At 40.6% G+C, this 25,959-nt stretch overlaps 1 protein-coding gene across 3 annotated transcripts in view; it reads right to left on the bottom strand.

Annotated features, from left to right (window-relative positions):
• The window catches only part of iqsec1a (IQ motif and Sec7 domain ArfGEF 1a), an 89,923-nt gene extending 64,507 nt beyond the window's left edge, over window positions 1-25,416 (bottom strand). The window contains exons 1-3 of one of the 3 annotated variants that reach the window (XM_018701051.2): window positions 24,662-25,416; window positions 9,046-9,075; window positions 1,153-1,260 (exon numbers count right to left, since the gene is read on the bottom strand). In XM_018701051.2, coding sequence (XP_018556567.1) covers window positions 1,153-1,260; window positions 9,046-9,075; window positions 24,662-24,921 — 398 coding nt within the window. In that variant the 5' untranslated portion in view covers window positions 24,922-25,416. The remainder of the gene's footprint in view (window positions 1-1,152; window positions 1,261-9,045; window positions 9,076-24,661) is intronic. The other 2 variants (XM_018701041.2, XM_018701042.2) reach the window with 2 other exon arrangements.
• Between the last annotated feature and the right edge of the window lie 543 nt (window positions 25,417-25,959).

Raw genomic sequence — 25,959 nt, 5'->3', positions numbered from 1 at the left:
GAAGGGAAAGATCAAGAGAAATTAATTTCTCTAATTTAATGCTTTCCCCTGGAGCTCAGCAATAAAGCATGCTTCTGAAATAAATCTACACAGTCAAAACAATCAGGTATTTTTGACGGGGGCATGTTCACTTGTACCGTCATCATTTGGTAATTAGTTGATTGCAACAGTGCGTCTGTGCAAGATGGCTGAGCCTAAACACAAGCAAACAATGCTGCTGAGCTGGAGAGGAAAACAATCAACCTCTAAACACAGCCATCATCTTGTTTACAGTCATGATCCATTTAACCTATTAGCTTTCAGCTGTGCTTGAAAATTACTTACAGAGCAACAATCACACAGAGACAAATAGAGAGAGCGCAAATGAGTGAGGTATTAATCAGCAAGAAAACAGCAAATTCCTCATCTCTGCAACATTACCAAAGTCTAAAAACAACCCACAGATGTTCCTACTCATCAAAAACTTCTGAACACTGCTCTTTAAAAATAGAATATGTTCCCACTATGCACTGGGATTTATTTTTGGCCTGCACATGAGCCAAAAGTGGGCTATGGATTAGGCGCACATTGCTTTTTGATGATGAAGCACACAGCAGTAGGAGGCGTCTTTGAAACTCTTTCCAGCCTTTTGAAGCCCCCTAAGTCTGTCCCACCGATGTGACTGTGCACTCGTCTCTCTCTCTCTCTCGTTTGTTGAGAAGCTCTCTCAAGCTCCAAGCTCAGCAAAGGCTAATGGGTGAGCAGCAACGAAGGCTCATACTTGCAGGGATCATATGTCATTAAGGCTGAGCTTAATGACCTCCTCTCGCAGTGCATTTGGCCACTCAAGTTCAATGTACACATCATGAAAACAAACAGTGCAGCACCAAAACTGCTGTGTCATAAAAAGCTGATGATTGGAGAGCAGCTGCAAAGACTCAAAACATTAGGACGCAGCAAAGTTTGCAGCTGTCAAGCTGTTACGACCAGTGCATCTGCCACAGAAAGGCTAATTAGCAGGGCACTGACATCAGCTGTGATGACTTTTAAACATTAACGAGGCAAGAGCAAGACAAGGAAAACATTCCCTGCCACGGTGCTGGCAATGCTGTGGTGTTCATGGGACAGGCTAAACATTAAGCACACAATCGTAAAAATAACATCTTACTGTACCCAAAGGAAGCTGACTTCCACTTGCGGCAGGGGATGACTCTTCTGCAGCCCGCAGACACTAACCTCCCAGGATTCTCTGTGACTTCGACAGGTAGGGAGGCATGTCTCCTACAGAAGGACAAACTGTATTACAACAGGACACACTTATCAGACTGTCGACACAGAAGGGCAGATATGAAACAAACCCTTCAATGTGAAGTGACTGCTCTGAATGAAAAATCATTCATTTTTCCTCTGAGGGTTCCCACTGGGGGTTTGTGACTTTGGTGCTTTTACCTCTGTGTACTTCATTTTTCACAATTTCAGAAGAGTACTGTAAAATATACTACTTAAAAGACCACATCAGTCTGTGTGATCTGAATGTGTCTTTCCTGCTGTCTTTCTGTACAGCCTGGCTTTCAAATTTGTAAAAACTTGATCGTCTTGCTTGAGATGCATAACAATAACTTATTACACTGCATATCATGCAATTTTTTTTCACATTACTGTTACACAGCCTGCAAATGAAACTACAGAATGATTTGAAAAGCCTCATGCACTTCTGTGATGTCAGAAACAAACATCTCTATCTTCACTGCCTTGTGAAGTTTTTTTTTTTTAAATTTAAAATTTCATCCTTTTTTATAAGCTACAAGGTCTGTGCTATCTTTTTCACAATACCCATGTTTAAAGGTGCTGTATGGTAGTTTTTGCTATTGCTACATAGCCAATGTTAGCATTAACAGTCTGGAAGAAAAGTTGTGAGTGCGACTTTTTTCTCTCCTGTTGGATTAAGGGCAGACTGGACACTACAGGGACTCACAATCACAAAGTAGTATTACAAGATGGAGGCCTGAATTATATAACCCAATATATTTTTGGCAAACTATAAATATGCATTTTATATGTCACCATTAGGCCTGGGTGATATGAGAGGAAATCATATCACAATATGATTTTTCATATATAAATCAAATTACTATTTCTGTCAAAGTTTAAGTTTCCTTTTTACTCCTAAGAGAGATATGAAGATACCATAAGGTCAATTTTAGGGCTGCCTACAAAATGTTGACTATTTGATGCATCATTCGGGAAGACCCTGATTCAACTCACAGAATGTCAGTGGACGAGTTGTTACACTTTTTTTTAGCTGCCTCACAGTTCACACACACAGCACTGCAGGAGCAACAAAGCAACAGGCTGTAAACTTTACAACCACATCTTGTCTTAAAATGACCAAACTCCAAACTAACTGTGGAGTTAGATACTTGATGGAAACGGAGGGCAGAGCGACAGCACGACACAAGCAGTGTGAGTCGCTCCGATTCTCTCCACTCCGGTGTCAGGTGAGAGCAGTATGCTAGTTGCAAGAAAGGACAATCAACAATGTTATGGACCGATCGAAGAAAAGTTAGATCGCGATATATATTGTTATCGTTTTATCGACCAGCCGTATTCACCATACATGTCTGTTTGTTTTGTTTGTTTCCAAAATAACAGTTTATGTTTTTTGGTTCTATGACCAGTGGCAGCCACAAAGAAAAACATAAAATGAATCATACCACTTGCAAAAGAAATGGGAACATGTTACAATTTAGGAAGAAAAGAACCCAACCTGGATTATCATAAAAAAGAAATGGTTACACATGGGGTCGTTTTTTTGTGCTTGGTGTACTGCAACTGAAGCAGTTTTGTCCTCCTCTGATCATTGTTCAGAAATGTCTCATCCCCCTCCACTGGACACCATATCTGCAGAGACATTTCTTTCTCATCTGTTGTTTGTGAAAGGTTTTCACTGAGCCGTACCACCTTTGGGCTGGTTGTCTAATGACAGTCCGGGCACATTTCTCGGGCTGTCAACTTCAACAGTCAAACACCAACAATCCTCCTATCTCTCTCAAGACTGAGGTCTTCATCAAAAATATAAAGCTACATTTGGCTCCATACAGAATGCCATCAAGCTTATAATGACAGTCCTACAGGCAAACTCTGCATATGCATATATTAAAAGGAATGTTAATTGTCCAGCCAAATAAAATCATATTCCAAATATTGCATAAGACTTGAGTTCCTCCTTTAAATCACAGTCATGCATTTTGTAATAGCATCTGTACCAAAAAACATAATTATCCTTCATTCTTTGACACAGCTTGTACTCAGCCTCTGTATAAAAAATCCCTCACTGAGGCCGTGTGTAATATCAGTGGCTAATTGTGTCATGGCTGCTGCTATTTGCTGCTGTTTCGGCATAATGAATTATTAATTTCAAAAATGCTAATGTCTCTGCTCTGGCTGAGTTGGGAGAAGTGAACCTTGAATTAGTCAGAATTTTCTTTGCGTCTGCCATTAGTTACTCTGATAGTGCTGCAGAGTCTCAGACCTTATTCCAGACCTGTCAGTGCAATGACTCATGCACAAACACCCACAGTTCATTAAAAAATGGCAGTTCTTTTCCACCAGGGAGAGATGTTCTACGACTTAAAAAAAAAATGTCATTCATTGTCTTTGCTTTCTTTCACCAAAACATGCTGCGTTTTGCTTAATTCCTGTGGAGAGAAGCTGTTTATGAACAATGCCTGATCAAGACCTGAAATACAGTTTTGCTCAGTCGGAGGGGACTCGCACAAGGACAAAAGCAGTAGGCTCCATGTCCTGCCAATTGAAGTTAAGCATCGCTCTCCATGGCAACAAGAGATGGTGAAGGACATGAGAGAAGACGATAGGTTTGTGCGATCCCTGTGGAGAGTGCCAGCTGAGGGTGAGAGACAGCACTAGACCGGTCCTGAAACACGGCACTGTCACCTCTCGTCCCCGCACACAAATATCAGCTGGACTGCCCTGACACGTACTATCACTGCAACAGAAGACCAACCAGCTCTTTTTAGGTTAAATTTCTGTGTGGATTAAGTACAGTTCAGTCCACACATTGTGCTGTTTTAGAGAGATGTCCTGCCTGCAGGTAGAAAACTGCAGCTCCAAAGCTACTTCACCAAATAAATCATCTGTTAAAAGCAAAAGATGTTGCATGAGTGCAGTTTCTTTGCTCCTATTTAAAAGTGTATGGTAATTCTTGTAGCATGTCATTGTGATTTATAAATGATCCCACAATCCTTTACAATGACAAGTTGGCCTGAATTAATGTTTAAATTGATTGGAAACACTTTGCTTATTAGTTCTTTAGAGACACACTCTTAGAGAGGTTTTAACCTCCATAACAACGGCCCAGCAAAGCTTTATTCTCTTCATTGTCATCTCTACAATAATGGCAGGGTTTTATAATCCCAGCCTCTCTGTTTCCCCAAATCTCTGTGGATTGTTATAGCAAAATAAAAGCCACAGACCCTGTCGAAGCTCTCCAGAATATCTCCAGTCAGTCACTATACTGCAGTTCCCTGACAAGCTACTCTGGCCTATGTATGCATCGGACCAAAAAAAAAAAAAAAAGACCGCTCAGGGAGCCCACAGCCATGCATATACCAGCACAAACAATATGAAATTTCAATTAGCCTCTCTGTTTCAGATGCTCCACATAAAACAACTGCCATCCATCAAAAGTATACAGGCATAAATAACAGGAGCACAAATGGACTTTCAAAAACTGCTCAGTAGCCGACAAGAGCGCTCTCATCCTCGAGTCGAATTGCAATTGGTGTGATAAAGTGTCAGACTACTCATCAGCTGTAGGCTTTTGTCATGTGCTGGTCTGGGTTTATGAATGACTGCTGTACAAAAGTACATCAGGGAGTGGGCGAACATCTTATCATCAGACATTCAGTGAAGAACAATCCAATAAAAAAGCAGGTCACTGAGGTTGTTGAGTGCCTGCCTGCCTATCTCACCCAGGTTCTAATCACATCTGAATGAAGCCATCCATTCTGATTATAGAACAGCAGACCAATTAAACACAGCCATGTTGTTATTCCTCTCTCATTAGCCACGTTGTGTGTATGAGAATAATCCCCCCCCAACACCTCACCGACAGGGCCAATATCCCTCTCCACACACACACACACACACACACACACACACACACACACACACTCAAACTTCTATCAAACCAGTGCATTGCAATCCTTCGGGAGCAGGGCTTATTTATTTATAGCGCCTGTGCCAAGTTCAGTGGCTTTTCCATTATTAATGATAATGAAACCTACCAAGCCATGTAACACACAAAATTTTAAAACAGTCAGGCTCACTTGTGTCATGGTGTGGCATATTAACAGGGTGAGAGATGTAAGCAACTGTAAGTCTGCTGTGTGTTGTCAGCAGAGTGCTGTGCTGGCAGTTGTAGTGATTTCAAACAGCTTTCAGCTCCAATACAAAAGGGGACTCGGTGCCAAGATAAACCATGTGACTGATAGGGAAATTCACAGTAATGCTCACAGCAATTTGAAACTGGCTTCTGCTTCATTTTAAAGAGATGCTGCTGAATATTTACACAGAGATGCTCATATATATCCATATAATAGGGGAAGCAATAGAGGCAGTGGCATACAGTACGTTTTCACTGAGGCTAACAGCTACATTCAGTATAGTGAAGCTTAGTATGGAGGCAAGGAAAGGCCATAATAATTTGAATTTTATGACCAACTGAATACCAAACACTTACATTTAAAATCATAGCATTTACCTGAAAGCCCATCTATCTGAATGAATATGAGATGAATTCACTCTTTCCCATTTTACATTTTGCAATTTCAAGTTTGAATTTTGCATCTGAATTTTCACTAATCTAATTTGATTTTAATTTTTAGCTTGATTTTAATTTTCAGATCTGAAAATTACTGACTAAATCTGATCTGATTATAATATTTTGAATAATTGATACTTATATGTTCTATCCAAATTTGTGAGGAAAAAAAAGCTTAATATCATCTTTTTGAAATCACACAACTTTAAATTACCTACTGTAACTTTCAAAGTGGGAGTTTGAAACACATAAATCAAAAGAAATATTTCAATGCTATAAATTCAGTGATATTTTTATTTCATGATATATTCTGTAGTGATTACATTTTACGGTAAGATATTCAGTTCCTCATAAGACTCGAATCCTTTCAACCTTTCTTTGCTTCCATAAGTAGCTACAAAACACAGTGCCTCAGCATGCTCCCACAGCGCAGGAGCAGAATTCATTCATGTATATAGGACAAGCTGCACTTATCTGGTGATTAGCGTATGGCCTGTTTTTATAGTTTTTATATATGTTGTTAATGAACGTAGCTCTGTGGTGGAACCACTGCTGATCTGCAGTGAGATCTAACAAGAGCTCTGACTGCTGCTGTGCTACCTGTTCTTGTGCTGATGGGTTCATCTGAGACTGTGTGTGATAACCAATAAGAGCTTTTGGTGCATCCCCAGCTAATCAGCCAATTTCAGCCGAAAAAAAACAAAAAAATGCACCCATGAGTGCTAAATAAATAATAATTTGGCAAACTAAAATATGAATGGGGAGAAAACATTTTAATTAAAAAGAGAATTTGCAAAAAGTGTGCTTTATTTTCACCTGTAAAATTAATTTGAGAGATTAGTATTAAAATCCACCATTTATTGAAGTATTCAATAAACAAGCCAAATTTCAAAGCTGATAATTTATTTAAAAATTGTATCATCTAACTGAGCAATACAGAGCATTTAACAAATGTCCAATTAAATATCTTCTAATTAACTCGTAATCCTGAATCCTAAATTCTCCTTGTATATCATTGTGGGAATTTATGTGAATATATCTATGTGCAGCCTTTCTGTCTTTACAGAGGTGAAGCTCAACATTACTACAGTATCATCAACTGCACCTGACATAGTGGGAGATGATCTGCTCTTGTCTGATGTCTTGAAGCTTTTCACTCATTTGCAGGATCAGTGCCACCTGTCACCAATCAGGAATTCAATTCAAAAATGTCACAGCATTCACATCCAACCCATGTATGAAGCTGCCGACAAGTCACATGATCCAAACCGCTCCGGTGGAGATGTGCACTTAAAGATTGAACCCTCAGCTTATACAGTAGCACAGCAAGGAGTCTTGGCACGCCAGCCTCATATTAATGAAGGGAAGATTCTGGGAGCTGTGGCCAAATTCGCAACCAAGAACGGCATGAAGAAGACTGCTGCCGTTTGGGAGGTTTCCAACCACATCAAAGTGTCAATTTGGTGAGATGGGATTGTTTGCCTGTGAAGCTTTGCCCTCCATTTCTACTGCTATGCTTGTAGATTCTACCATCAGCAGCAGCACGCGCTAGGGCTCACAGACATGAAAAAAATATGATAATCAGAAGAGCTTCTGATGATATCAATATACCCTATATCACATCTGTTAATGAGGGAATACCCCAGAAGATGTTCTTTGCATTGGCCTAAACGATAATAGATAATCTGACACGTCCTGGAATCTTGGCCTTTGCTTAATTAATTAAACCATTGATGATAATGGTCACAGCATCTCAAAAATCACAACTATTAAGTGACGACAACAGGTGTCAGCCACACCATAACGCTCCAACAGGATCAAACATCAGGTAAAAAACACTAACAATTCTTTTGTAAACTGTGTTTTACAATAAACATTTTTTGGCAGTTTTCAATCATCAACACTGGTGGCTGCACTAGTAAGACTGAATGCCAGTGATAGCAGTGAAACTGACTGTGCAAGCCTAATGTTTAAAACTCTCCAGAACATATCAGGAGTTACATTCTTGAACAGTCAATTGTTTAGTTTTTCATAAAATCCCTCTATTGTCCACAAGCAATTTCACCCCAGAGGCAAAGTTTTGTAACTAAAAACAGTCTCTAACTTTTAAATCTTCAAATGACATTCATTACAGCATTTGGATGTTTTGAGTGAGATTAATGTTTGGCAGCTGGAAACCTAAAAACACTGAAACAGAAAATGTTAAAAGTCGATTAGATCTTTTTACTCAACTGATTTTATACAGTACATATTAAATTTTGATATAACCTATTTTCTGTGCTGATTTTTTTGTCTTGGCACACTACTGTTGGCGGGGATGCTACTGAGTGGCAGGAAAACTTCACACACACACACACACACACACACACACACACACACACATACACATTTACTGGGATGGTACAAAGACAAAGACTGGCACACATCTCCAGGCTGTGACCCTGTGGATTTGCTTCAAATTTGTAATGGGACATTTAGAGCAGAAGAGAAAGCAGCCTGGGGAGCAGCACAGACAGTAGAGCACCCAAGGAAAGAACAGACATGGCCTGGAAAATTTTTCACTAAAACACAGGACAGGCTTTGCTACACTCCCTTCAAACTTGTCTAGACACTGTCGGGTCCTTGAATCGCAGAAGCATAGGAAGAGGAGGCTGTTCAGATCCCACGGCGAGGCATCCCTAAAGAGAGAAGCTGCAGATAAGGAGTGTGTTTACCAGCAAGCGAAGCCCATGCACTGTCTACACACAAGCCATATTTCTTAGCTCAGCAATGATGGATTCACATTGCAGTTTTAAATCAGCCCACATCTCAACTCTGTCACCAGACGACACCACTACAAATCTCTGGCAACTAAAGTTCACATAGCCAGCGAGCTAACAACAGTGGAATATGACCTTGGACTCCACTTGACATAAAATCTAATCATTTCCTCCACACTGTGATATCCACAAACACCGACAACAGGCATCACATCAGGCCTGCCTCAATCCCTCACACAGAGGAAAACCTCACTCTGAATATAGCACTATGATCCCTGGTTATTCGGCTTTACGCACTCAAATCAAAAGACTTACATAACACCATTTCTTCACCAAAGCATTTTCTCCAGCAATATGAATTTTCTGCTCAAAAGGCACAGGATTTAGAAGTGATTTAAGAGAGAATATTTACAGGCAGATGTACAGTCCTGAAGATAAAGTGCAATATATTCAAGATGGACATACCTGACCATTCTGGGGGTGTCACATTCAGACCTGGAAGACAGAAAAAAAAAACAGTTCAATGATTTTGTTGAGCAGATGGAAATAAGGATGCTGCAGTACGGCATCAATGAAGCTAAAGACATGTACAGTAAAATAAAACGCCTCACTGACCACCATTACTTGATTCAGCAACTGCATTACAGAAGCCAAACTTGGCTGTTTGGCACTAAGGGGTGCTACACTATGATGCAGATCAAGCTGGTCTCCTAAAAAAAAGGCCACACTTTAAATTCCTGCAACAACTTAAATGTGACATTCAGAAAATGACACTTGATATTCCACTGAGTGTGTCGAAAATGTCTCCTCTGCCAATGCAGGGCTTCTTATAAATACAAAGCTTCTTGTCACTGCAGATACAGAGTACTTTCTTTATTTGGTTTGGTGTAGATTAAATTCTATGGTCATTTTTGAGGCCATAGTTAGCGGTGGTACAGCACTGGACCAATACATAAGAAGGGTGGACAAAACATTGAAAGCACCTCTCAACACTACCTGTAACAATGGCCTCAGACATGACAACTAAACAGCTCTTTTTCATCTCGACATGTCACAGTAGGAAAAGCACAAGTGTAAATAATAAAATAAAATGTGGCTGAACTCCATTTAGCTGCCTCAATTTCAGGGTCCTGGAATTGCAAGGTGAAAGGTGCTATTCCAAGTCCCATTTATTTTCTCTATAGACAAATTCAGACGCCTAGGAGCTGGAGCACTTCCGTGGCTTAGATGGACACATACCTCTCCCAGTTCAATCACTAATACAAAAGACAATGAAAAGCCAATCACCAGGCTTAAAATTCTGTTACATACACCACTAATGGATTAAGGAAGCTAAAGATTACACAAAATATACAACAATTTACATCTTTAAAAAAATATATTTTTGGATTCTGGGATAATTGTGGATGACTTCAGTATGGGGAAGTGTTTTTCCTGGCTGCAACAATGACACATTTTTCATTTGGATATACTGTATATGGATATTTTGGGGATGTACTTTACACAAGACATCACACTCTACAAGCAAAACGCATCAAACCATCAGTCTGATGCATCTTTGCCTCTGTGCATGTGTTCATGTTTTTGCTGTTACACACTCCATGCTCTCTATTTCTGTCATGAAATTTCATTTCAGGCACTTTTAGAGACAGTCTGTGGTAAATGGCTTTCCAACAGCAAGGGAAGTACACTCTTCACACCACAGAAATAAAATGTAGCCTGTTCTGTGAACCACAGCACTAAGGAGCAGTAAAGCAACCACGTGGCTGCATCAGGGCAAATTTACGGGCCCCTTTGTTGCCTCTTTTCACTTTTAACATGAAGAAAACAATGAGGTATTCACGGTGAAAAGACAATACAGTGACTGACTATGCCATTAGGTACTGTAGCTGCAAAGGTTCTTCTTAGATGGGGTGTGCTGCTCAGCTTTTTTGTTGAGCTGGCTTCAGGAAATAATGAGCTTCTCTGTTGCGTAATACTTTGGCCAATTCTCTGTTGGCTGGGTGATTTTTCCCTCCTACCTCATCATTCTTAGTTAACTTGTTTGTTTTCCTTTTCTGTGAGCTGTGTACCTTTCCCTTCACTCCAGATTCTCTTGTATTACTTAAATATATGCTTGCAATTGTCCAGTATATCAGCAAGCATCCTTTAATTATTCCATAAAGCACAAAACAGACTTGATACCACTGCTGTTTTCATTAGAGCAAATCCCATTATGACTGTGGAACTCAGCTGAGGTGAAAACTAGTGCTGGGTCAATATAATGCAGTGATAGGGTGAGATTCATTGACACACATGCTGCAGTCCAGATCCAATGGCAATTACTGGAGCTATCGATTGCTGTGTATACAATGCATCATTGGAAAAAACAAAAAAGATCAGCCAAAAACTATATTTCACAAATCTTTGTGCTGAATGATATGTGTGTCTTTCGAGCTTCTTAATGCCTAGCCATGCAGACCGAACATCCTCAGAGCAAACTACAGCTAAGAAGAAGTGGTCAGAACCCTGGACAGCTCCTCTGTCCTACAGAAAGGAGACTGCAAAGTCTTCCATCTACTAACACTACTGCAATCTGGGTCATGCCTGGGTCATTTTGAGTACACTCTGCAAGAGCACACCTCTACAGAAGACAGTTGGACAGTCTGCTACATCTTACACAGTCTGATCAGTGTCAACAGTCATTGGCATTCAAGTGGTACCTCATCTCTTTATCCCTTCCATTTCTGAGCCACTGGCTTGTTAAGTTAAAGCTCCAAGTGACAACAGAGGCATATGTTACTTTAACTTAACACCTGCAGTGCTACAATTTGCATGAGTTGCTTCTTTGAGTGAAAGAGAATCAATAGACCTTGAGGAGCTGCACTCATTGGATTTGAGGTAAATTGCCACACATTTGGTTTAGAACATGGTAGGTGAAGACAAAGTGAAACAGCTTCTCCAGAATGTATGATTGTAAGAGACAGGCACATTAATGAGGTGTTAATTAATCCTGCTTGTAGTCTGGACAAAGCTCATTTGTCTGGTCATTAAATGAATGAATTGCACTTTTTATTGCCTTATCTAAGCAGGATCTATCATCCTTATGATGATGGATACGTGACTCGAAGTTAGAGAGCAAGTTAAACTGTTTATCTTTCCTCACTGCGCAGAAACACTGGCTGCTGAGGTTTATTCAGGTACATTCCCAAAGCCTTTTTAAATAATGCATGAAACGCTGATTCCCATTGGAGGTATCATTCCACAGGAAGGCCTCTGCAAGCTGTTAGATTGGTTTCTCCCTCCGTGGCCAATAGAGAAGCCAAATCTCCAATGGCAGAATTAAGACTTCAATGCAGGTGCTTCCTTAAACCAAATCTTACATTTCAGCCTTTACTATCATGTCTATCTTCAACATGCCCTTTACCCTAGCGTGTGTGTGTGTGTGTGTGTGTCTGTGTGTGTGGATAGCATACATCTGTGCCCTTTCTTTCACCCTGTGTCTCAGATATAGTCTGTTGCAATGAGGACAGCCCGTTTCCTGTTGCAAGAGAGGAAACAGACAGAAGGCACACCCAGTGCGAAAAATGCTGACTCAGAGTTTATCAATCTGCCTTTCTGCAAGAGTAAGTGCAACTGGACACGACTGCAGAAAATGCACTCGCCCGCTCATTTAATCATACCTCCCTGCCCCGCTTCAAATGAACTGGAACATCAAATACTGTAGGCCACACAGCTGCGGTGATTCACACATTCAACATCTTGCTGCCCATGCATCCCTGTTTTCCGAGCTGTGTTTGCAACCTATTTTTGGTAGAACAATTTCTGTAGTTTTGAATACAGTACCGTGCATCATAAGGGCTTGGACACTTTCCCCTAAAGCTGTTTTACTTTCTGTGCCTCCCTCAGGAAAGACCTGCTCCAATGTAATTATAAACCCATTATTTGTTTTTCGCTGTAAAATGTTGAATATATTTAAGCCGCAAAGAAATGGCTTCTAGCACTTCATCACATTACCGCCCTCTTTATGAGGATAAGAAAAAAAGCAGAGTGCTAAGGCAATAAAGGAAATACATATGTGGCTATTTCCCTTCCTAAATTCAAAAGAAAATCTGAGGTAATTACAGTTTGTCCAAGGTGTATGACTGATGACACGTTTCATAAATAAGAAGTGTGTGTGTATTGGAGACTAGATTGCATGCAAACCACTGCCATACTAAATGTTAGGCTTATTATTATTTTACCTTCATCCTTCAATTTAAAATCATATTATGCAGCCCTAACTTCATCTTTGCTTGAAATGTGTTTTAACCATGAACATTACAGAGCCTTAAACTGAACCACTGAACACAGTTATTGGGTTTACTGAATACACTGTGCCATGTGGTGGAAACCATGACAGCCGCAAAACACTTTGGCGAACAAACCCCTTCAAGCTGTGACGAACAAGAATAAATCACATCTGAAGTAACACTGAATTTACAAAACTTTCTATCAAGAAAAAAAAAGGACAGCGTTTCTTGCAATTTTGTGGTTTTTGCCTCCATTCACAACAATGTCACCAAATGATCAATGGCTTGATCCCGCCGTCTGCTATAACAGCTCACTCACACTGACAGGTTGCTCAGAGGAACACTGTGAAGCTTGACGCTCTTGTACAGTATTTCAGATTTATTGTCAGTGTTTTATAAGATACATTTTTCTTAAAAAGAACACTGCAGTCAAGATGAAGCACGCAGCATTTCCACGTTTGATGTTGATTTTGTTCTTGCCTCTCTGATGACATGCATGTGTGCCTTTCTGTCTTCTTCCCCTGGTTTAAGGCTTTTTCTCAGTCCAGTGCATAAATGAAGGGCATTCATCATGTGTTAGGCCCCTCAGTGCACCGCATACTTCTGGCATCCATATTACTGGGACCTAAATGATCTGTATTAATCAGCAACTAATTACAGGCAAAAATGTGTCTGGTTAAGCAGATCTAATGAGTTGGTCCAGTCCTCTGTAGTGGTTTGCTTCTCATGGTGCTGTCCAATTATGTATCACTACGGAGTTACTGGTGCGTGACTCCCTGTGGCTGGCTGCCCCTGCATAAAGGGAGGGTGGCACTTTTTCATAAACACACACTTGCACACACTTACACACTTGTACAGATTGCAGAAAACTGCTCAAGACAGTCCACCTGCTTCCTTCACCTACTTTCATTTCTCATCACCTCCTCATCTGACATTGCCCTACAAGTCAATATAGTCAATAGTGTGTATAGTATTTAGACAAAATGCCAAGGAGCATGAAATGCACCAGCAGGGGAACTGGATCTTTAAGAATTGATATACAAACTCTGTCACTCATCTGTATCGTTGTCAAGCTGGGAGCAGTGCCTTTATTGATGCGCATTTGGAAGACATTTCATCTATCTTGGCCACATTTAGGTTATGCGTGCCAAGGTGAAATCTGACATCAAAAGTCATAGTTTGGACTTGAAATCTGCAAACATTATTCTGTTATTTCCGACCAAAATGCCTAAAGGAAAAACATTACACTTCTCTTCTTACCTCAGTATTTCAAAACACAATCAGAAATTTGGCTGATCTTAATAAAGTTCTGATTTTTTTTATCTCAGATCCTTAAAGCTCCTGTTTATGCTGAAAAGGCTGACTGCCCTATTCTCCAACCTTGACTGCAGTGAGGACCCTGACCTAACAGTGAGAGACGGATACAGGGGAATCTCACTTTCACCCTGGCTGCATTCCTGAACATATTGCCTGGATTTAGATCAGCTCTCAGAATCTCTTGTAAAGTCCCGGGTTACACAGAATGCAAACAGCAGCACACACCGGCAGCCGCAGTGGAAATACACAGATCACAGCTCAACAACTATGAGTGGAAACAAGAAAAGTTGAACCAGCAAGTAATTCTCTGCCCGGTGAAGTTAGATGTGCCAGCTATGTTAAAACCACACGAACGAGACGTGAGAATCAGCACAAGAGCTGCAGAGGAGACGTTGTGAGCCTCTAAAGTTTATGTGTATTGTTCATGACTCCAAACTGCTTCCCACAGAAATTTCTGCCCAAACACTGGCTGTCACAGGCCCAGTCAACTGTGAGGAAGTACATGTTTGATGTCTAACCATGATGACTAAGAAGATGTGTGAACAGTGGCTCCTCATCTGTGTTTAGCTGTTGACTCAGCCTCCACCTCATCAGCGATCCACACACACACAGACAGACACGCACGCAGGCACGCACACGCACACGCACACACACACACACACACGCACACACACACACACACACACACACACACACACACACACACACACACTGCACTCCCACTTGGCAGAAAACTAGTGGCAGCCTTTCAAACAGCTCTCCACAGGTACTATGCTACAAATTGCCTTCGATTCAGCTGCTGCATCAGCTGGTTTTGACAGCTGCAAGGCGGATAATTGGTTCAACTGTGAAGAAATAAAGAATGAACAGGCAGCTGTACTTTGGCCTTGTGGACCCACCGAATGCACTGTTTTTAGTGTTGATCACAATTTGTAATGATAAAAGAGGGTGGAAAGAAATTTTAAGACTTATCTGGTCTGAAGTAAAAAGGGGGCAAATTAAACATTAAGTGTGCACCAACTTCACAGAATACATTTAAAAGTTGTTTTCTATTGGATTTTTCTCACAAAATAGAAAAACGGAGAGTGGTTTAGGTAACGCTATATATGCCTATCAGAGAAAGTTGACTTTGTCTCCATGACCCATTTATGGTTTGCTTTTTGAGAACAAACCCAACTATGTAAACAAGTTGAGAAATAAAACTTTTAATGGTTACTTGTATTTCTGTATCCTGAGGAAATTATAAAATTTGATAGCAAAACAGTAATGTAAGAAAGAACTTATCTCAGCATAAAGTCTGCAACCAGGGGGAAGTGGCTAGCCTAGGTCTGTCCAAAGGTAACAAAATCCACTAGCACCTCTAAAGCTCACTATTTAACATATTATATCTTATTTACTTAGTCTACAAACAGAAGAAATGACAAGCTGTGCTTAAATGCTGAGCTAAGCTAACTGCTGGCTGTAGCATCATAGTTTGTGCACAGACATGAAAGTGGTATCAATCCAATTTTCCTTAAAGTTTTGTTTTTCAAACCAACTTTGAGAAGAATCAAACCCTGATCCACCATCAGTGTACCCCTTCATCCCAAACTTTAACTTCATTAAAGGGGCCGTGTACAGTTTTCTGTGCTGTATGCAAGGTTTTTGTTATTCACCAGCATGCACTGTGTCTCTCTTTGAGGCGTAAAAATTTTTTAAAAAACATTTGCAAAGTCATTTTAACATTTGAACTCTTCACTGTTTACATCCACGTTTACTAGCTAGCAGTCTTCTTTTCTCTGCCTAAGCTAATGTGTCACTCACATGTTTGTGTCCATGCTTTTGAATCCTCACACGAACAAACTAGGGGACCCACTCATAAACACATGGATGCAAAGTGCTACTAGTGGTCACAAAAATAGCTGTTAATGCTAATGTTGGCTACTCAGTGATGGCAAAAATGTACACATAGCACCTTTAAGTCTCATTTCAATGCAAATCAGACGCAACTACATTGGTTTTACAGTGATACTGAAATGAAACCATGTATTTTCAACTGAATCAGTAATGGTTTAACACTGATAGCAGATTGGGACTTTAGTTAAAGCCATACATGTCTATCAACACACCTTGGTTACACGCATATGTGGCCATTTACCCATCAAGTTCCTGTTTGAAGCTCATACAGACAGAATGGCAATGAGACACAGAGCTCTGCTTTCACATCTTGATTTCTTTCAAGGTGAGACTTAGGAATCTGAGAGCGATCGCTATCTAAAGAACAGTGTTTTCTGAAATACATGCCTGAAATGAGGCCACATTATCCTGCAAATGTTATGCGATTTGAACACTGTACTATCAAATGTCAAAGGAATCAATAGCAGGACTTTTTCTTGCTCTCTATCTCGTTAAAAGTTACATCAGAGTTTGAGTTTGGTGATTTAAACGTAATACAGCCATCTGACTCACGCTTAGATGTACCATCCGACCCCCCTTGGTGTGGCCTTTACCAGTAACACCATCAGATAGAAGTAACAGTGCTCATTAAAGCCATCATTATCCTTTCTCGTGGGACAACCAGCTACATCAAAGGACAAAAAACAACCTTAACTCCATCCTAATAGGACTGATTGAGGGAACCAAAGGTCAGCAGTGCCTTGCTTCTTTACAGCAAGACTGCAGCTACACTGAGATGCAAGGAGGGACAGTCCATTACAGATGAAGGCAGCCTGCAGTTGATTTTGAGTGCAAGTTGCAAACTGTCTTTGGCCATTGCTTGAGATTTATAGGTGGGTCTGAATGCAAATCATCCCTATGTAGACATTAATCTAGCAGGGGTATTTCATTAGAAGGGGCTTTGCTGGAGAGAGGGAGTTCATGTGCTCGTAAATTTGGTCTGGCACACTGATTGTTCAGCAGATCGCTGGGTAAATGAGTGGACGCCGGCAGCCACAAGGAGCAGCTTTCTCCATCATGCTATTATTTCCTGCCGTGGGGTCCCAAAACACATGCTAAAGCTGTTATGCTGGCTTGGGGTGAACTATTTATGAACTTGCCAATCTCCACTCTACAGGCTCCATCCAGGGGACTCAGTAAGGGCAGCTGAGGTTTTCTTAGGCAGCAAATTACAGCAGAGAAGCCAAGACACAGTTACTATAACCAATACGGAAGGCAATATAAAACCACCAGTGACTTTAGAGAGATAATTCATTGTAGGCCAAAATCGACAACCTAAAAGAACCTTTATCAAATACTTCAATATCTATTGATTAAATCCTCTGACTATTAACTCATCTGGCACGGTGCCACACTCATCACAGATGTAAAGTGTAACAGACAAGGTCAACGTTGTAATGAGATAAATGAAATACGCCGAAATAGAGTATCATATCAACATGAGTGAAGAAACATGAAAGCCGTGGCATACTGCAAAACACCTTGTAACATCACATTTTTAATTCTAACCCTTCTAAAAATAAGAAACTACAAAGTTAATACAATATTTTTTTAGATTTATGTTTATTCATCTCTTTATAATAATCAATTTCTCCATATGTTTATATTTAATTCTGTCTGTATTTCCAAATTGTAAACTAGGGCTGCAACTAACATTTTCATTACTGATTAATCTGCCAGTGTGTTTGATTCATCTAATGTCAGAAAATAGACACAACAGGTCCAGCATAATTCCTGGACCTGTTCTTCCTATGTCCAACCAACAGTAAAAAATCCAAAGATATTGAATTTTACTACAAGAAAAAAACGAGGGAAAAAAGAAAATCCTCACATTTGAGACACTTGAACCATCAAATGTTTCTTTAAAAATCACTTAATCAATAAAAATTCTGTTAATCTACTAATCAAAATTATTTGAGCTCTACTGTAAAGCAAAAGTTTATACAAAGAAATCCAACATTAAAATGTATTCATGATATGTTCAGATTTGTGAAACTTATAAAGAAAATCAGCATCCCTCCAACACAATTTATTCAGATTCATGTGAAAAGCTCCAAAACATCAGTTTAACAGGCACACATGACCAGATCACTGTATAGAATGGTTCTAAACACATTTTTCTAACATTAATCCTCAATCATAAACTCTTATTTGCATAACCCTGCAGCTTCTTTAACTTGTCAAACATGTTCAACAGCAGGTCTTGAACATCAAAGCAATTACAGTTCAGTAGCAGCTGAACATGTGCAATGAATGGATTCCATTCTACAAAATATGGATTGACTGTATGTACTGCCTGAAGAAAATCTTATGTTTTTTTATTTCCCACAACCCCTTAGAAATGATAACCAGGCCCTGCTATGGCACACATCCTCTCCGTGATCTGGCACAGAATCAACAACTCGAAAGCTTTTGCTGCTCATTCATCAGCATTGAAACATTCATAATAGCTCCATTAGAGCATTAACAGGGAGAATGTTGGAGTGGAGTTAGCAATGATTTGTCATGTTATTCATCAATATTTGATCATTCAAGATTACTTGTGCTTCTTTACTGACTGGGATTTATACTGAATTTAAATAACTACTGCCGCCACAGCCATCACGCCCGAATCTAACACCACATATAACACTCCTGTTTTCTATTTGAAGGTCTACTTTTAAATACAGCTTTAGTACACTTCTTAAAACTTAAGACAAGACTGTGCAGAAAATGACACATCAGCTCTTTGTCACCTGCAGCTGAAGCATCCACCAGCACCAAGATAAAAAATGACAACACTTGCAGACACTTCTGTACTCCAAACTCCCAGAGGACAGGTTCAGATCACGGTGGATCTGCTCTGATTAAACCACCAGCCTCTGATGCATCATGTGAGAAAAACAGCTCTCATGACTACACATGCTAGTTTTATTCAAAGATTAATTTGTGACTTTTCGTTTCACTTTACAACACATTATATTAACTGACCAGGCAGACCAGGCATTTGTCTTGTAATTCTGCCACAACATTTAAGTCAGTCTTGACTTAAGTGCTGAGAAAAAAGTCATTTATCACAACCGTGTGCTGTGAAAATGTGCAACTCTATCTTGCATTACCTGTCATTTAATTCCAAAGTGAACACAAGGGATACAAGTAACTGTAGAGCGCTGTTAAAAACAAACACCATTAGGAGACGAAACTCCATGTGGTCAGCATAAATACTGCCGGACTAAAGGGCTGACAAGGCAGGCAACTCAGGAGCCATGAGCAGAAGAAACCTGATATGTGTGTGATTGCTAATTCAAGCCTGAGTGCTACATCAACCACCTTTTTACACAGACTTTAATTTAAAACTTAAAAAACTGCAAAAACAGGAGCAGATGTTTTAGCTTTAGATTTACAGAACCCAATCCACTGAGACACCGAGAGCGACTCCCACTCTGAACCAGCTCCTGGGATGTGGGGAGGTGGGGTGGGGGTTACAATCACCTGGGTGGAAGGGTTTATGGATCCACATTAGGGTCAGCGCACACCAAGATGATTTCCAATACCTGTGCAGTAGTCTTACATCCTGAGAACCTGACCGACATTGTTACCCAGGAGCCTGTTCTGCAGAATCCACAGAGAAATCTGTTGACTTGGCACTACAGGTTCCACTATCAGTGGTGCATCACATTTCCTGCTCTCTGCACTTTGTTCCTAAAACAGGGTTGAGGGAAAGAACGTACCAACTACATACACAGACAAGCCTTCTATTTGCAGCCAACCCGAGATAGCAGCAAACAACCTACTGTATCCTTCAGCAAAATATTTTTTTAGTATGCTGTTAGCTGTGCGACTGTTTTACACTGTTTTCTTTGCCTTTCTTTCCATCCTCACGTCACTAAATGATGACATGTTAGATAAATACTGAGAACTGACAGCACAGCTCACAACTATACATATACAGTATGAAAAAACAACATACACTGTATTCAAGATGAATATCTGATGCAAATAGATCATACTGCATCCATGCAATTGATACCAGCAGACAAACAGAAACTAAAAAGACAAGGGAGGCAAAGAACAATAAAGGTTTCAGCCTGACAAGTATCTGAACTGTAAGATCCCAACTGAAAGTAAAACACAACTTCACTATAAATTTACCACATATTACATGTTGATCTGAATGCACTGGCAAGAGAGTACAAGTTTTAAACTAGTGAAAACAGATAAGCAACAACAATTCTATAAAGCTGTAGCAAGGTCATCTGGGGTTGACAATAAATAAGCCAAGAAAAAGAAAAAGAAAAACAATTTAACTTTATATGGTCCTCTTCTCACCACCCCAACCCAAGTCTATTTTTTCTCCTAATAAGTTGAACAGTTCGCATGAGCTCAGCTACAGATGCACATTGTGTTCACAAAATAAAAAAAAAATAAACTTTTGGAGATATTCTCTCATAATTGTGACTTTCATATATCACTTACTATTTCATAATTATGTGAAAAGATCCTCATAATAATTAGGAGAATTAGAAAAAACTCTCTCTCATATTGGCACAGGAGTTGGACTGCTTCAGAATTTGCCTGAGAATCATCAGGCTTTTAAGATTTCTTAAGTATCAAAGTAATTCAGTGATAGTTGTCAGTACATCCAATGATACATAAAATGAGGAACTATTCATAGCTAATTCGACATACTTAATTTTCCAATATGCAAACACATGGCTTCCATACTCAGCAGTTACCATACATGTCTCACAGTGATGTGGTCTAAAGTTCAAACCTTACTCAGATCTTTCGGCCAGGAGCTATCTCACATTTTCCAAATTTCCCAACAAGGGTCAGTAAAGTTGAAAGTGATGACAAACTGTTGTAGCATAGCCTTCCTTGGAAAGTCAGATGCTTCCCTATGATTAAACATCTTACTCTAAAAAACAACACCTCCCTGTCTTTAAGGAAGTATTTGTCACTGGGAAATAAACTCAGCCACTTTCTTGATAAGAGTTTGATTTCAAGATCGATATCAGTCTCATGACTGTACAGTAAACATGAGGCTACATTAAGGAGACAGTTGACATAGCTTAGTTCAGATCTGGCAAAGAAACGAAAAGGCATATTTCTACAAAATGTCAAACTATCTTTAGAGAAGTCGAGGTCTGACTCTACTCGTCTCGCCAAGGGCTTCAGAGGACTTGGCTAAACCTGTCTACTTGTGTTTTGTGGATGGGAGATGATGCAGCAGAGGAATACCTTAACTGGTGGTCTAGTTTTCCAGTATATCAGCTAGTTAGTGGCAGTTAGCCAACTTCATGTAACTGGTGCTGCATCCACCTGCCTCCTTACAGTGGGTGCAAATAAGTTCCTGATAACATAGCTGGAATGTCACCCACCATGGTAAGAGGGGAAAAGGACAGGCTTGACAGTACAAAGAGATCTGTGTCTACATTCTTGGCATAGTTTCAGAAAAACTCAAGATCGTCATGTCGCTGGAAGCTGGATGTGCCTTGTCTGTACTGTGCACAATATTGTCTCAAGTGTGCCTATTTAAACAACATTAGCATCTACTGTTTGCAGATAATGTTGATATTAAGGCATGTGATCTCCGATTTGCATCAGAGCGCTCTTCAGCAGTTTCGTTATGCGCTCAGAGTGAGTGACAACATTTACTCAAAACAAGCAGCCGAAGCAAGGTTTCTCTGCTCAGCAGTACAGGAGGGTCGTGTGCTGAAGCTGCATGAGCATCGCCCCAGTTTGTGCTTCTCATGTGTTGGCACGCATTCAAGTCACAAAGGTAACTATTAGTCTCTCCAAAACATAAATAACTGTCGATGTCTGAAAAATTGAAAAGGTCATTTTAAAACACATTGCTCAGAAGGTATTCCATGAATCCACAAAGACACTTCTAACCATCTGGATGAAAAATTTTTCATCCACTGCACAATAAAAAAGATTTTTAAGCCATTTGCCATGTTGCAACTGCTTCCTATCCAAGTATCCATCAGACTGCTAATCTGGAAACAGGCGCAGCTCAGGAAATGTGTCAACAATCTTTTTTATTACTCAAAGGACTGAATTTTTTTTCATCCAGATGGTTAGAAGAGTATTGAGGACGCAGAGAATACCTAAAGTGGATCTTCACTGCATGTCATTCCCCCACTCTCTCCCTGTTTCCTGTCTCTCTCTCACTGTCCTATAAATAAAAAGCCCAGAACAATGCCGAGTGACTTTAAACAACCTTCTGAGTTTTTAAAACATCACTAGTTAATTATCTTTTAGAGAAACTGACACTTTCCTCTGTGACTTGAATTAATGCTGATACATGTGAGGAACAAAATGAGACTACATGAGCTAGTGCTTCTCTGTACTGACAGGTGCAATTTCAGTGTGACTGATGCAACTAGAATTAGCAATATTTTGACAACTGCATTACAATTTGTTGTTTGATTAGTAATTTAGTCTATCACATATCAACAAGACTAAAACACTGCTTTGTGAGTCTGCACTTAAGCACAATGGCACTTGAGCTACATGCTAACACTGGTATGCTAACATGCTTCTGCTTAGAAGGTGGGTTAATGTTTACCATGTTCACCATCACAGTTTAGCATCTTACCATTTGCAAATTTTCCAATCCAAAGTGGACTGACTTACCAGCTAATTAACAAACAAACAGACATCATCATCACCATGTTACCAGCATGGCTAAAAATAATAAATGACTAACACAAATCACCAGACTCAAAATGATGTCTACAAATTATTTTTAACCTTCCAGCAGCTGCTCATATCTCCCTTTGGAAGTATGCAGAGAAAGGCAGATTAGGAGGTGACCTCCAGGCTGGGAATTCATGGGAATCCCTGTGGAAAACCAAAGTAACGCCACTGAGGAAAAGCCATCTGGGCTGCTCTGTTAGGCTGTTGCCACTGTGTCCCTGACCTCAGTAAGTGGCAAAAAATGGATGGCTAGACAGTTTAATGTCCAACTACACACTATTTAAATCCCTTCTTTGCTATGCTAAAATGACCTTTGCAGATCCTAGAGTCAATCTTGCTTAAGACCACTGCATTCTTGAAATTGCTCAGCGCACTTAAATGACATTTTAAATTTTGTACCCTCCACAAACCACACTTTACATTATTAACAGCTGTCATATTTCATCAGGTTCACTGGGGTAATCACAGGCTCCTCAGTAACGTCTGTACCAGTCTACCAGAGCCGGACCGAAATAGTGTTCAGACACTGTGACCGCACAAAATGAGAGATGGTGACGGACTGATTTTCCAGGAAAATCAGACAGAATACTCCAAAGTGCCTGAGTGAGATTTATAAAGGGGGCGTACTAAAGGTCAGTGTTACAGTATGTCCTAATCTCATGAGTCTGGTTTTATCAGCCCAGCAAAGACATACAGTCCATGAGTCATCAGTATTGATTTGCTGTCACTGATCCTCATGACACTAACACACCCCCAGAGACAAAGGTCAAGCACGATCACATGATCCCACAGTCCGACAAAAAGCTGAGTTAAATGTCTGCATGCCGAGGCATTTTGGAGAGAGGGTGAACTTCAACACAGAGGTAATCAGGGGAGGTAATCCTAACACCATGTCTGACTATCAAGGGCTTTACCAGCACTGCTGATATAATGCTCTGCTACGCCTGCCCTACCTGCTCTGCCCTGCTCAGGGCTTAACCTGCTGCCTGCAGATAGGGCCGACCCTAAAATATAATTGCATAATGGATCTATCCCAACTATACACCTTTTTCCCAGATGGTTGTAGTTATTGCATTCCATATATCATGGATTAATGTGCATGTCCATGCACATGAAATCCTCTTTAAGGGCCACTGAAGGCTTATATAGGATAGGCATAGTTTACACATCTATCTGCCCAAGTTACAGAACCTGGCAAACATCAAACTAATAAAGATGACAAAGCAGAAATCATCAGAGTCACTTTAAAAATCCTCATTTTAAAGAATTTAGTCCTCGTGCTGTGGTACAGAACCATGGACAATTCTGTTCCAGTGTAACTTATCTCAATCTGAACTGGATCTCACAGATATTTAAGCCTGACGCACTGACAGTTACAGTCACTAAAGGGCAAGATTTTTAAAAAAAAAGAAAAGAAAAGAAAAGAAAAGAAAAGAAAAGAAAAGAAAGAAAAGCAAAATGAATCTGCTGGGAAAACTGCTGGTTCGTCATCATCAGATCAGGCGGCACGCTGATGCTGGGAGCTACAGTGCAAATTCCCAGCTGCATGTTTCCCAGATATGGTGAGAGAAGCTCTGTGATGCTCAACGATACCCATTTTCTGTTATCGACCCATTTTTGTTTTCCATCAAACAAAACATCAGTTAAAAAAAAAAAAAAAAAAAGAAGAAGGGAAAAGATGCAAAAGTGGTATAGTTGCAGCTGCGGATCACTGTGTGGCAGTGTTGGACTTGGACTAGTTAGGGTCCTGATTTAGCCATTATACTTTAATTAAGTACAATTTTCAACTTTGCTCAAGACACGTGAAGGAAATGTAGTTAATTAGAGATTACATGACTTTGATTAAAACAACATTAGATGCTGTTATGCCTTACTTTTCCTGTGTGATATGTTCCTTTATGGCTCCCAGTGTGGCCAGGCTGTTGCTGCCCTGCAGCAGCCTGCAGGTTGCCAGGTGCCGCTGGTACTGCTCCTTCAGGCAGACGTTCTCCGCGCACAAGTCGGACACTTGCTGCTCCAGCTCCTCTATCCTTCCCCTCTGCCTCTCCAGCAACTCCTGCTGGGTCTCGATGATCTTGTTAAGCTCCTTCAAATATTCCGCAGCCCTGGTAGGGTTCTCGGTCGGGCTTTCCATGTCGTTCCGGCTGCCTTCTTCTTCTTCTCCCTCTTCTTTTTTCCTTTTTTTAAGCGTTGTGTTTCCCTGTTGTATCGCAGAAGCAGCCGGGTGGTGGTGGTGGTGGTGGGGAGATGGGTCTGTGTAAGTCCAGTCCAGGCTGGGGATTTTTTTTAAGCGCAACAATTTACTAGGTTGCGCCTTTTACGCCTCGCCATTGTTTTAAGTCGGTGTGGGTGATCATTCAGAGTCAGAAACACTCCCTGTACGCGCGTTTACAAGTCCCGCTGCACACACAAAAAAACACTAGAAGCTCCTTAACACGTTATCCGAGCCGCAAATGTCAGCAGGCGTCAGAATATCAATCAACCGAACGTGACAGGTTACATAGTGAGGATCGCAGCTGGCTCCCTGTGAAGTCTGCCTGTTTCCCCCTGTTGGCGGCACGAAATGACATTTTTCGCTTAGGTACCTTTCGCTCCATGCTGTTCCCGTGACTTTTCGTAAACAGACGCTGCCTGTCAAGTGGGCGGGGTCTTCAAGTTTTATGAATCCGCAGGTTTGCACCCAGCGCCGCTGTAACGTGGCTTTGCAGCGACTGTAGGAAGGAGAAATGCATTTAGGTTGTCTTCTTCATTCATTATCAGCGCGTGTATATTCTGTAGATGTGCACGCAAGCGCGCGTCCTCTCCTGTCTCCCCCGCACGTCACACGCCTCGATGACAACTTTGTTGCATTGTAGTCCTGTCCGTGTTGTGAGCGCTGTTGCACAGTGTGGTGCTGCGTCTCGCCCGCAGACTTGTTTACTATGCTGTCTGTGTATCACCAGCAGCCGACTGTACCCCCCCCCCCCCCTCCTCTAGTGAAATGATCATGATAGATGGGAGCATGAGTGTGTGTGTGTGTGTGTTGGCGTTTGAATCAAAAATGACTTTTCAGTTGTGTGGCATGAGGCTGCAGATGTGCACAGCCTGTGCGTCCCATGAGTGCAAACTGCAGCACTTGACTGTGGTGTAAAGACGCTGATGCTTAAGTTTCATAGGTGACCATATTATATCC

The sequence above is a fragment of the Lates calcarifer genome, linkage group LG6, assembly GCF_001640805.2.
Source record: "Lates calcarifer isolate ASB-BC8 linkage group LG6, TLL_Latcal_v3, whole genome shotgun sequence".
NCBI classification, from domain to species: domain Eukaryota; kingdom Metazoa; phylum Chordata; class Actinopteri; family Centropomidae; genus Lates; species Lates calcarifer.
The sequence above is the reverse complement of the archived record's forward strand: the minus strand, read 5'-3'. Positions and strand labels throughout refer to the sequence as shown.